Source organism: Mus pahari, chromosome 4, assembly GCF_900095145.1.
Source record: "Mus pahari chromosome 4, PAHARI_EIJ_v1.1, whole genome shotgun sequence".
Taxonomy (NCBI): Eukaryota; Metazoa; Chordata; class Mammalia; order Rodentia; family Muridae; genus Mus; species Mus pahari.
The window spans coordinates 90,429,263-90,443,947 of NC_034593.1; the positions used below are offsets into that span (position 1 = coordinate 90,429,263).

At 38.0% G+C, this 14,685-nt stretch overlaps 1 protein-coding gene across 1 annotated transcript in view; it reads right to left on the minus strand.

The window, feature by feature from the left end:
* Man1a2 (mannosidase alpha class 1A member 2) overlaps window positions 1-14,685 on the minus strand; it is a 133,750-nt gene that overhangs the window by 67,150 nt on the left and 51,915 nt on the right. The window contains exon 6 of the mRNA XM_021195475.2: window positions 8,563-8,657. Within this exon, the coding sequence (XP_021051134.1) occupies window positions 8,563-8,657 (95 nt within the window). The remainder of the gene's footprint in view (window positions 1-8,562; window positions 8,658-14,685) is intronic.

The following is a 14,685-nucleotide window of genomic DNA, read 5'->3' on the forward strand; positions in this document are numbered from 1 at the left end:
TCTTGGTTTTCTTGTGTTTTGCATAATGTATCTTGGGTATTCTAAGTTTCTGGGCTAATATCCGCTTATCAGTGAGTGCATATCTAGTGACTTCTCGCTTAGTTGTTTTGTCCTATTCCAATTTGTTTGTTTTTGTTTTATCTTATTGTATTTTATTATTATTCCTTAGATACCAGTTTGTTTTCTAAGTAGAGACAGAATTGGGGTGATCAAGATGGAAGGAGATGTGGGGAGGAACTGGGAGGAGTAGGAAGAACAGATACCATAATAATATATTGTGTGAAAAAAATCTATTTCCAATTAAAAAAATACATAAAAATTAAAAATGAGGGAAAAGAAAAAGTTGGTTTAATAAAGGCTGTACTGTGTTATATTTGAAGTCTTATAGTTCCTAAATTAAATAATTAAAAGATCTACCATGTTTCCTATCAGTATTTTCAATTAGAAAAATAAATATTATACATGATTTTAGGGATCCTAAGAAATTCAGAAATGACATAAAAGGAAATCCATGAAGACAAGTGGAAAATGGATTATCAAACGAAAAAGAACTATGGGGCTATAGGATGGCTTTTAAGTGCAATGAATTTGAGCTTTGGAAGGAAATCAAAAGTCAGAAAAATGATACTAGAGCACTTTTTCACATATTAAAACAGCAAAAAAAAAAAAAAATCAAGGGATACACAATAACTCAAATCATCACTTACAAACAACGGAGGCCAAACAAGAGCGAAACAACTTCTTCAAAGGGAAGCAAACATAAACCTAGAATTTACATAAACTGAAAATATCCTTTGAACATTTATTTAAAGATCTCTAAAGCTGCCCACATGTGACTGTGTGAAGGAGTCTGAATAACTGGAGAAGGGGAGGCAGATTCTATTCCAAAGAATGAGGGAAGGAAATGCTTCAGACATCAACAAAATACACATATGGACAACCAAAAGCTGTGGCACTGAGAGAGACAGGCAGTGGCCAGGTAAGACGTGAATCGAGAGGTACAGGAAAACACGAGCCACCTTGAGAGGTGGGCCAGACCAGTGCTTCCTAAAGGCAAGCCCACGGTCCTCTCTCAACCCCAAACCCAGTTTTAAGTCTGGATGAGACAGTAATTCTTCCAAGGGATGGGTCAGTGTGAAGATGAATTCCATTTTGTATTCCATATGACCAAAGGGCAGTGCAGGATAACATCTTCAGAAATACTATTGTTTAAAAACCTATTTGACTTGCTATAGCCCCTGAATAAAGGGAAGGACCAGGGAGGCAGCTGCAGAAAGCAGGATTGCCAAACAATGACAAATCAAATGATGCAGGTGGCAGGAAGCTCAATTCAGACAGGTAAATAAATACATAAGCAAAGACAGGCCTACCCATGGTTGCAAGAAAGATCACAACAGAAGATACCCTGTACTGAGACAGCACTGAACTTGAGGCCAGCGGATAAATGTACCTCTACAGTCTCTTTCTACTACCCACATGTAGACACTAAGTCAGGGATAGACGACATAGCCACAGCTACATCCCTTTCAGCAAGGTCATCTATACTCAGGAAGTCTTCAACGTATAATGGTACAATGATAGTTCCTCTGACTGTACTAACTCAGCATTGTCGTTTTCCACTTTAAGGCTATTCCAGTCAAAACATCAGCCACCCACATAGAAAAGGCAATGGTGAAAGAATATAACAGCCCACAGACCAAAATACTAAGTGTGACCAGGAGAGAGCACCTTTAGCAAAGAGGGAAAACGACCAAGGTGAAAATCAGTCTGGTGGAAATAAGACATACGTACAATACAATAAACCATAGGTATGTCAATAGCCCAGATGCTGAAATGGCACTCCCTCACTCCATGCATAAAGCCACATGGCAGAATATTTCCCAAATCTAGAAGGAAAAAAAAAAAAAAGAAGCCCACAAAGGAATTGAATAAAGAATTTCCCCACAGCATATTACACTCAAGGTGTCAAAATTAGGGGCTGGAAATGGCTCAGTGGTTAAAAGCACTGGCTGTTCTTCCAGAAGTCCTGAGTTCAACTCCCAGCAATCAAGTGGTGGCTCACAACCACATATAATGGAATCTGATGCCCTCTTCTGTCATGCAGGGACTCATGCAAATAGATCATTCACATATACAAATTACATAAATAAATCTTTTAAAAAGATGTTAAAAACTACAAAACAAAGAAACAAAACTGTAATGGAAAATGGCTAATACATGTACAAAGGGCAAGCACATGCAATTCCAATAGCCAGAACACATGGAATATATTTAGAACATCCGTTAACCAAACAATATTTGGGCAGTTGTGTTAAAACTGATAGGGAAATAAGAACATTTCATGAGAAGCAAAAGCTAAGGTAGGTCATGACCACTAAGCCAGCACTGCAGAAAATACTAAAGGAAAATACTCTGTGTATAGTAATACACAGAGGAGGAAGAAAGCCAGCTTCAATGCTGAGAGTGTCAGGGTTCTTTGAAAACAAACAACTAGATAAACTAACCCAAGGGTAGAGAAGACTCAAATTAATAAAAGACTGAAAAAAGAGTTACTACAGACTCTAGTGAAATCCAAATAAAAGAAAAAATAGAATACTCTGAAAATCTATACCATAAAATAAGTAAAATATCTGTAAAACATACATAAGTTTTGGGGTTTTCGGTTTTGGTTTTCAAACAGGGTTTCTCTGTGTAGTCTGAGCTGTCCTGGAACTTGTACTATAGACCAGGCTGTCCTTGAACTCAGAGATCTGCCTGCCTCTACCTATTGAGTGCTGGGATTAAAGGCCTGCACCACCACCATCCAGCATAAATCCTTAGACATGTATAACCTACCAAAATTACACCTAGAGGATATAAACAACCTAACCAGGCCTATAACAACGATTGAGACAGAAGACATAATGAAACTTCCCAATAAAGAAAAGCCTGAGACTAGATAGATAGATTGGATGCCCAATTCCACCAAACTGTTAAAGAACAGCTAACACCAATGCTCCTCTAACTACTACATAAACAGTTAGGAAAGGAACACTTCTCTGTGCAGCCACTATCACCCTAATAACAAAGCTAGAGGAAGACAACAATAACAAAACTGGAGGAAGAACAGTACAGATTTATTTTCCTGATGAATTTAGGCTCATATCATAAGTAAATTTCTTGCTAATCAAATTTTAAAATGTATTAGTAAGACCCTGAGTTGGTGTCAATCCAGGAATGCAAAGCTAGGATATGCAAATCAACAAATTTAACTGCATACAAATAAACTTAACCCATACCAAAGCCCTTACCAATGCAGACAAAAGCCAAGACACCAAGAATAGAAGGAGCATATCTCAACGTAATACAGGTGACTTACAAGACTATACTATATACTACACAAGACTACTATAGTAAATGCAGGAGAACAGGAGCATTTCCTCTGAAATCTGGAAAGATACAGGTGCCAACTTCAATATATACTACTCAAAGTCATAAGCAATGCATCAGGAAAAAGAAACCACAGGAACACAAATAGCAACAGAAAAAAACATATAAACCTGTTTACATACAACATGACCCTAAATTTAAGATTCTGAAGATTCAACCAATATTTATAACTGACAAATACTTTTAGGCAAGTAGCAGGATGCAAAATAAACATAAAAATGTAGTGGCTTTTCTACATAACAATAATAAATGAATTTAGAACCTGGGAAATTCTGATCTACAATACCTTCGGAAATAATCCAGAATAAGTCCAAACAGACATCTGCAATCGAAGCTTTAAGACACTTGGGGAAAACTGAAGAAGACATCAGAAGGTGGGAAGACCCCACTTGCTCACAGACTGGCAGAACTGATATCATGAAATATATATATTCTCTAATGGTATCTACATACTCAACATATTCCCCATAAAAATCCCAAGTACATTCTATACAGAACTAGAAAACCAAATCCTAAAGTTTCTGTGAAAGCACTAAAATCCCTGAGCAGCTGAAACGTCCTTAAGACAGAGAGAAATGCTGGAGATAACAGAAATCTGACTTTAAGTCCTATTACAAAGACTTAGTAACAGAACAGCATGATACTGGTACAAAAACAGACATGTAGACTAAAGAAACTGTGGATACAAAAACAAATCCACAAGCTACAAATACCTAATTTTGACAAAAATGTCAAAAGTATAAACTTAGGGAAGGATTAAACCTCTTTAACAAAAATAAAATTAGATACTTTTCATTCAGTACAAAAATCACTTCAAAATGGATCAGTGATCTTAACATGGACGTGAAAGAATACAAACACCAAAGGCAAATATAGATCCATTTCAGGAGATAAACAATGACTCCAATCGCATAGAAAATAATCCCAAGAATTGACCAATATGATTACATGAAATTAAAAGGCTTCTTCAAAGCAAAAGAAAGTCATCAGAAGGAACAGACATCCTTTCTGCCCGCTTATCAGACAGGGAATTAATACCTAGAATATATAAAGAACTGCAAAAATTACACACTAAAGGGGGTAAAAGTCATCTAGTCAATAAATGTGCTCACAAGTCAATCTTCAAAAACTTGCAAAAGAATCACAAATGTTCAATAAATACTTGAAAACCGTATTCAGAATCCTTAGCAATTAGAGAAATGTAAATTGAATCTACTTGGAGATTCTATCTTATCCCAGATAGAATGGCTATCATAAGAGGGGTGGGGGAAAAAGAGAAAAGGAAAGAACAAGCCAACAATGGTGGTGAATATGTGGGGAAGCTTTGTGCACTATCAGGAATATAAAATTGTGCAGATGCTATGGAAATCAGTACAGAGGTTTCTCAAAAAGCTGAATAAACAACAGTGCTGGGATAATAAAGCACATGTCATGATGCATGGGATCTGAGCTTGGTGCCCAGAACCCATGCAAAAAACAAAAACAAAAACAAAAACAAAAACTGGGCACAGGGCAATGATGGCCAAACAGGGCCAGGTGGATCCTGAGGTTGACTAGTCAGCCAATCTAGCAGTCATGGGGCCTCAGGCCAGTGTGAGATCCTCTCTCAATTAGGTAAATGGTTCCTGAAAAATGATGTCTAACACTAACATTGTATACACATGTACATACTTGCACCTCACCCCAAACACACATTTTTTAAGAACTAAAAAACAGAACTACCATTTGACTCAGTTCTACCACTTTGGGTGTATACCTGAAGGACTCTAAGTTAATGTATACAGAGATACTTACACATCCATGTGTGTTGAGGTATTATGCATAAAACCAAGCAATGGGACCAGTCTATAGATGAATGGATAAATAAAATGCAGTACATGTACACAATGAAATGGTTTTTAGCCATAAAGATAAATGAAACAAAGTGATATCAGTGGGGAATGGATGGAACTGGAAATCATATTAAATTAAGTAAGTAAAACTCAGAGGGAAAAATTCTCTCTTATATGTAGAACCTACATTTAAAGTTATATTTGTATGTACATATATGTATATATGTGTATATGTATAGATCTTGAAACTAGAAAGCACATGGGAGAGCAAAATCATAAGGGAAGAGGGAAGAAAAGAAGTAATAAAACAGATGTGATATGGGAACAGAAATGGGACTATGTAAGGGAGGGCAAGAGGAAGTCAGCCCAAAGCAATCCAGGTGACAAGTGTGAAGCCACTGAGTAGGAAAAATAAGCATAAAATATGATACATATATGTGAAGATGCTATAACAAAACCTATATATTGCATGCTATCTGTACTGGCTAATTTTGTGTCAACTTGACACAGCTGGAGTTATCACAGAACAGGAGCTTTAGTTGAGGAAATGCCTACATGAGATCCAGCTGTAAGGTATTTTCTCAATTAGTGATCAAGGGGGAAAGGCCCCTTGTGGGTGGGACCATCCTTGAGCTGGTAGTTTTGGATTCTATAAGAAAGCAAGCTGAGCAAGCCAGGGGAGGCAAGCCAGTAAAGAACATCCCTCCGTGGCCTCTGCATCAGCTCCTGCTTCCTGACCTGCTTGACTTCCAGTCCTGACTTCCTTTGGTGATAAACAGCAATGTGGAAAATGTAAGCTGAATAAACCCTTTCCTCCCCAACTTGCTTCTTGGTCATGATGTTTGTGCAGGAATAGAAACCCTGACTAAGACACTATCTTAGATGATTATTTTTTAAAACTTTTTAAAAGACTTAGGACAGTAATTCACCAGACTGAGGCCTAACTACACAGCCTCAAGTCCTGCCCACATTGTTTCTCTATGTAGCTTTAGAGGCAGACCTGAGTCCCTAGGCTGACACTTTTTCCAGGTGTTGGCCATGATGCAAATGTACACCTTTTTGTTTTCAAAAAGTCAAAACAGGGGCTGAGTGGTGGTGGTATATGTCTTTAATCCCAGCACTCAAGAGTAAGAGGCAGGCTGGGCACAAAAAACCCCACCCTACCCCATCCCCCCAAAAAGAGTCAGAGCCAGGCAAATCTCTCAATTCACAGCCAGCCTTGTCTAGAGAGAAGTTTTAGGACAGCCAGGTGTACATAAAGAAATCCTGTCTCAAAAACCAAAACACACACACAATGAGAATGAGTCAGAAGTTAGGAGTATTTGTTGCTCTCTCACAGCAACCCACAACCATCTTAACTCCAGTCCCTGGGGACTCAGTGTTCTCTTCTGACCTCCTTGGACACCAGAGAACGCATGTGATGCACATATATACATGAAGACAAAACACTCATAAAAATACAATTAAATTAAATAATAATTTTTAAAAAGGCAGAAAAATAGAAGAGAAAAGAAGAGAGAGAGAAAAAAAGGATGAATATACACCAAACGGCTTAAGGGAAATCTAAAAGTCCATCCCAACAGACTAGCTCTGTAAGACAAGACAAAGCTCTTTGAGCTGAAGTAGAACAACAACAGATTAAACCTTAAATCTTCAAAGAAATAAAGTAAAACTGAAGGCCAGTGGCTAGAAGGATGGCGTAAGAACCCCTGGGGGTTCCCAACACCCTCACCAAGTGGCTCCCAACTGTCTGCTATTCCAGCTCCAGAAGAGCCAGATCCATGGAGGCTTTCCTGCCTCACATGCACACACCACCACACAATTAAAAATAAAAACAAATCTTTTTAAAAATTAAAAAGGGCTGGAGAGATGGCTCAGCGGTTAAGAACACTGACTGCTCTTCCAGAGGTCCTGAGTTCAATTCCCAGCAACCACATGGTGGCTCACAACCATCTGTAATGGGATCCGATTTTCTCTCTGGTGTGTCTTCTTCAGACAGTGTACTCATATACATGAAATAAATAAAACAAGCCTTTTAAAAAAGAATTTATTAAAAATTAAAAAGAAATGAAGGCTGGCAAGATGGCTCAGTGGATACGTTCCTTTCACCAAACCTGACCATCTCAGTTTGATACCTGGAACTCACATGGTAGGAGAAATTAAATTCCCACAAGCTGTTCTCCGACCATAATATTATTCCATAATATATGCAAATGCACATACAGACACACATATAAGCTTATATGAAAGAAAAGTTCTAGATATAATAAACATTTGGAGACATATCACTGCCCTCTCTTAGTGTCACTGAAATACTGAAGTAACAGTTGTGTCCGTGGGATGCCCACAGTAGCTGCTGTATAAAGGTAAGGAGGTAAATAAAAACAGTATCATGAACTTAAGTTCCAAATGTTACTCTGCCAAGTCAGAGGCAGGAGGGGAAGAGAAGAACTATCAGGAGTTAGACAGATGCTACAGCACAGCAAAGGAAACCGCCAGCAGAGTAAGGCAGCTCCATGAAGCAAGGAGAAAAGGCTTGCACACTATAGTTACAACAAGCACACACGCTCTAGACTGCCACAGGTTCACACCTATAGAAAAAGAACGTTCTCAACTTGTTCTAAGGTAACTGAGTGTAAGGAGACCAACAGACATATTTTCAGGTGATTTTAAGATAAATAATAAGTACTACCTGGAGAAAACATGAACAGAAAAAATTTCAATCAGCATAAAAGATTTAAATGAAAATTAAAATTAGGCATTATTCAAATTTTTGACTTGCATAAAGTATTTCATCCATTTCTAAGTTAAAAAAAAATCAGTGTTTTTGAATGAAATTGATAACAAAGAATAACTATTTTTAAGGCTTCCTGCTCAGCCTTGAACCTAGACACTATAATGAGCATCCTACATCAGAACTGTATGTTCCTTTATCCTTAGCATGGCATTCCAGAACAGACTGTCTTGATTTCTAGGCAAGTTGTTTTCTATCTTTCCTTAGAACAGTAAGTAGTACGTAAGAAGAAAAGGGGAGGGAACATACTTTCAATACATTGCAACACTAAACAGAATTGGAGACAAGTTACTAGCAACTGGAATGAAATTCAGGCAGAAGACCTGTCTCAAAGTAAAGGACATATCTTAAAACTAAGGAAAGGCTTTGATGTTCTTATAAACATACCAAGAAAAACTAAGTCCTGAAAGCATAGTAGAATAGCTAACTGGAAAGCTCCATGAACAAAAATGTCAAAATTCAGTTAACAATTCTGGAACATAAATAATCAAATAAAATAGAGTTTACCTTTTCAGATTCACCATTGCCCAGGGAATCCCAGTAGGTGTGTTAAAGGCTGGAAGGAGTTTCTCAGCCAACTGCACTGCTTTAGTCTTGAATATCTGAGACGAAAGCACAAATAATCATCAATTATAGTAAGTGCTGCTTATTACTACCTCTTGCTGTATGCACACCACAATGTATAAGTCACTGCAGAGTATACAGGAACTAGAGTGGATGTCTGAGTGCACACTGAGGAAGGTTTCCCAGCATGCGATGGCCTCAGTGGACACACAGTTACAAGGAAAGGACATAGTTCTGGTTATCATCTGTATTTTTACCTGCCCCCCAAAAAATCTAAGAGAAGGCTGGGAAAATGGATCAGCAGCTAAAGTAGTTGCCATGGAAGAATCAAGACTGGCAGTAAAACTCCCAAAACCCCACATAAATTCTGGTGGGCATGGCAGTTCAGCCTAAGTCCGGAAACTGAAGTTGAAGACAGGATCCCTAAGCAGACTACCTAACAAGACCGGACACATCAGCAAGCTCTGGCTTTGACTGGAAGAACCATTCAGCATGACTCCCACCATAAACCTCAGGCCTCCACATGCGCCCACACATGTGTGCACCCTCCCAACCCACACATACATGAACACACAAGAAAACTGTGTTCCACAGAGTGCGTGCATATGCACGCGCGCGCACACACACACACACACACACACATACACAGAGAGAGAGAGAGAGAGAGAGAGAGAGAGAGAGAGAGAGAGAGAGAGAATAGGAAAAGAAAAGATAACTGGGCTACAGAATCTTTATCAACATGGGAGCAGATTTCAGATTTTAACAACAGAAAGCTAGTAACACAGTCTGGGTGGATGCTCTTGAGTTGCTGTAAATGTTTCTTTTTGACTTAGCACAGCTCTCCAACCCCACCTCCAGGAAATGTGTGTTTCTGGTTACATAATATTAGAAAATATAAAAAATTAAAAATTGAAGACATTTCTGGGTATCTCAAAAACCTGAAGGAATCCAAAAAAAAAAAGTATATAACAATATGGTTTTTACTTCTACTTTAAAACTTCAATGCTAGTACAGTGTTAAATATAAATAACACTTCACTTTATTTCTAATACATGCCATCAAAATCACATTTGTTTTGCTGAATTTGTTGCAAATAGCTCATTATTTTTTTCTTTACTTTGTTACTTAAAATAAAAAATTATGTCAACTGTTTTGTTTTGATATTAAATCAGCATTGCTTTTTGGATATAAACCCAACTTAGGCTTCAGACAATTTTTCCACATTCTTACTGGCTTTACTAATTTTTTTTCAGTATTTTTACTTATATGTTCACAATGTTTACAAATCGGTAATGTTCTTTTGGATATCAGTGCCACTATGACCTCAGAAGAGTAGGACAGTGTTCCCAGGACAGAACACCTTCTTAGTTTCTAGGAGCTCCTGAGCCAATCACTAACACCATCAAAAGAAGTTCCTGAGTTTCTGAAAGAGAAGAGCCAAGTTATACAATCTGCCTGCCTGCCCAACAACAGATGAATGGGTCAAGAATATGTGATATATATACATAATTAAGTTTATATATACACATAAACATATATATGACCAAAATTATGTCATCTGCAGGGAAATGGAACTAGATCATCTTCATGTTAAGCTAAATAAGCAACACTCAGAATGACAAATCTAGCCTGTTTTCATTCACATGTGGAATCAATGCTCAAAACCACGAGATTAGGACTATCTGGAAAAGGAAGGGAACTACCATTGGGAAGGTGGGCAGGAAACCACTGGGAATGGGAACAGAAACATAGCAGGGTAAGTGTTAGTAAGATCAAAGTACACTATACACATGTACAATCATGGCATGATGAAAGTGCTTATTTTGTACAATTAATAGATACTAGTAAAAATGGAGGAGGAAAAGGACAAGAAGGAGATGAGAGGAGGAGAGGGAGAAAGGAAGAGAAGGAGGAGGAGAAAGAAGAAAAAGAGGAGGAAGAGGAAGAGGAGGAGGAGTCAATTTTGACATATTTTTCAGAGAACTTGTCCATTTTACCTAAAATCTTTGAAAAACAATATCAGGCACACTCCACTAGCCCATTTTTAATGTTTTGTGTGGAGGGGTAGGGAGTCTTGGCAAGCATCAGGGTCAGGTGAGTAACAATCCTCAGGAGGCAAAAAGGAAATCCCCATCAACACAGTTCGTTAGCTGGTGTTGGTTCACTCTTCTGGCAGTTTACTGTAGGCATATTTAAGTGCAGTACAACTGGAAAAGGGTTTTCTGGTGTAATACAATCCCCCATGCACAACAATGCATAATTACATAGAAACTCTTCTCAAAATACATGTCACTTCTTCCATGAAGATAGGTTCTGGAGTTAGCCCTCTGTGTTATAGTAAGGGCCTAGGGAAGGACCTGGTGTAGTCGTGGTCATCTGGGCTCTTAGCCACCTCTGGCCCTGGTTGCTGGAGGTTAGGGAAGCAACTGGCCATACAGATAGTGCAAAGGTCACCTAAACGATTAGTCAACTCTGGTTCTCCCTGTGGAAGCTTTTTGCAGCTTGGCCTTACAGATAGCACAGATCACCAGGCTACTGAATAACAGGTTATACATCTTTTCCCTTGAAAAAGACATCTGGGCATGTTTAGCATTCCTGGTTTCCCTAGTGCTCTCTGTGAGCCCAAGAACCTCTGTGCTCCTAAGAATGTCTATGGTGTCTGCAATGAAAGCCTAACCACGAGCCGGGCGTGGTGGCGCACACCTTTAATCCCAGCAGTTGGGAGGCAGAGACAGGTGGATTTCTGAGTTCAAGGCCAGCCTGGTCTACAGAGTGTATTCCAGAGTGAGTTTCGAGACAGAGAAACCCTGTCTCAAAACAAAAAACAAAACAAAACAAAAACCCCAAACTAAACCAAAACAAAACAAAAAGCCTAACCATGGAGATAGCACTCCTTCCTGATCTTGGTAGGCTGGCTATCTTCTATTATTTCCTTAATATATTTAGCTTAAAAGCTATACTCAATTTTGTTCATACTTTCCAAGTACCAACTTTATACCATTTTCACTTCCCCATGCAATTCTTTATTTGATGTGTATATCACCTGAAGGCATTTTTTCCAAAGCCTCAAACCAGGCTAGTCTAGGACTCAGTCCAGCCTCCTAGAGAACTGGGATTATAGTGAGCCACCACATATGAATTATAATTTTATTGAAATTTGCTTTGATGTCCAGCATATGCATATAATATGTACTTGAAAAAACCTGTGTATTTTGTAGTTGTTAAATGAGTGTTCTATAAACATCAATTCACTTAACACAGCTGTTACTGGTGCTAAGGACTTGTATACATCATTACTAATTGTCTGTCTGTCCTATCAATTTGAAAAAAACCGTTTAAGGGTTTAACAGTCCTTGTGGAATTGCCTTTTTACTTCAAGAATTAAAAGAAATCTTTTAATTCTATCCATTTCTGTTTCATTCATCTGAAACTGTATTATTAGGTGCCCAGAATAGAGTAAGTTACTACTTTAATTTGGGGACTGTTGTGTCTTCCTGATGTATTCATCCTTTATCATGAAGCAGCCTTCATCTCTGTTGGTAATTTTTATTGTGAAGTCTATTTCATTATTTCATAGAGGATATACATTAAACACTGTAATGGAATATTCTGGGCTGTTTTTGTTTTTGTTTTTTTGTTTTTTGCTTTAAATAAATACATCATTTTAAAGGTCCTTGATAAAAAATAATCTCCATGGTTTCAATCATTTAAATCAGTTTTCCATGGTGTCATTCTGTTCTGTGAGTGCTTTCAAACCTCTGCTTTAATCCCTGGTTTCTGCTGTGTGGCTATGACATGACTAAGTGTGCTGAGTCGTGATGCCCTAGTTAGATTTTTCTGTCAACCTGACATAGCCAGAGTCGTTTGGTAAGTGGGAATGTTGAGAAAATGTCTCCATCAGACTAGCCTGTAAGGAAGACTGCTGTGGATTTCTTGATTACTGACTAATGTGAGAGGGCCCAGGCTACTGTAGATGGTCCTGAGGTGTACAAGAAAGCAGGCTGAGCAAGCCATGGGAGGCAAACCAGTAAACAAATGTTTCCCCATGGCCTCTGCTTCAATTTCTGCCTCCAGGTTCCTGCCTTGACTTCCCTTCACAACAGACTACAACTCTAAGATGAAAGAAATCTTTTCCTCCCCAAGCTGTTTTTGATCATGGTATTTCATATAAACCCTTAGATACATGCTAAGGAAACGTGTCTTCAATTTCAAGTCTCCTACCGAATATAGAAAAAAAATATAGCTGTTGTTTTTCAAATATCTCTACCCAAAGCACTCATATATCAAACTTTTAAACACTATTCCAAACTTCTGAAGCATTTACTGTTTTTTTTCTTTCTGATTTTATTATCTTTCTTTGTGCTAAATAATATATTGCTCTGCCTTCAAGTCTAGATATTACTTTCAATGACAGTTGTAAACAGTAAATTTTTCTGGATACCATATTCCTCTTTTCTAGACTTTTAATGCTCTCTTTCATAGGTTGATTTACTTTTTAACTAAAACTTTCATCTATGCAGTAACTTCAAGAATATTTCCCATGCAATTGAGTCTACCTGTGAAAGATTCTATAAAACACTTACTGACTAATCTGGGTAAGCCCAAGACAGGTCAACATTCATGTGGAAGTAATGTTTTCCCTTGTTTCCTCATATATTAGTGATTCTGAACTGAAACTGGTGACTGTAAATTGTACTCTGGGACTTTAAATGGTGTCATATCCTCTGAGAAATGCTTGTTTTATGTCTTCTGAAGCATATAACTAAACTCAAAATCCAATCATGGCTCCTTACAGCAGCCATGGCTGCAAGAGGCATGCTCAAGACCAAGAGCGAATGACATGAGGAGGCTTGATGCTTGTTCAACATAGGCTTACTCTTAGGACCTAGCCCATCAGGTAGAGCTGTGTACAGCATCTGGGGAATTTCCTCCAGAGCACTCTCTTCTCATAAATTTTACCCCCAAATTTCTACCTGTTACAAATGCTATAAACTGTCTTTTCAATCAAGTAAGTGACCACAAGCACAATCAACTATAAATTAGTATTACCACTGAAACTTTCAAGCAGACATGACAAGACTGTGTACAAATGCATATATGACCTAACACACTGAAGAAGAAAATAATGAATATATTTAAAGATATTTATGTCAGTGTACTACCTAGTTTTGTCAACAAAAGCCAAGGTCATTTGGGAAAAGGGAACCTCAGTCAAGAAAATACTTCCATCAGAGTGTCTTATAGGCAAGACTGTGGAACATTTTCTTAATGATTGGTGTGGGAGGGCCTCGATCATGCAGGGTCCTGCAACCCCTGGGTAAGTAGGCCTGAGTTATATACAAAGCTAGCTGAGCAACCTAGAAGGAACAGCCAGTGCTCCTCCACAGCCTCTGCTTCAGATCCTGCCTCCAGGTCCCTTCCTTGATCTGCTCTGACTTCCTCTCTTAATGGACTAGAAGCAGTAGGTGAGGTAAACGTTCTCCTTTCCTTTTTGGAGAGCACCTTCTGGTCATGATGCTTATCACAGCAATGGAAGGCAAACTACTTCAGTCAGCAAAGTTTAGTGGAATATTTTACCCAATTACTAGGACATTTTAGACAACAAAAAAGTCAAAATTTCAATAGAAATTGCAGCAATTTCTGGGGCAAGATCACTTTTTCCAAAATAACTTGATATTTAAACCAGAAAACATTAACACTTAACATTTCTTTTTCTTTATTCATGACTTTATTTAACAGTACTTTAGGTTTAAAAGCTATTCATTTGTCCAAGAAAATACCCCTAAACTGACTCAGTATATTTATGTTTCAGTAAAGACAGATTTTATTGCTGTTATTTCTTTTGTTTTTATTATCTATGAATGTGTATTAAACTCCAGCTAACAATTTCTCTATTTTATCTGACAGATTCCAGGTACCATTTCCCATATAAGTTATGCTTTCTTAGCTAGGAAAGCACTTTGATACTATTTTAAGATATGAAGAGAGACAACCTTGTTAAGGAAATGCCATATATCTGTATCAAGTAAGCATCATAAATCATTAAAAGTTCTTAACTTGTGAATA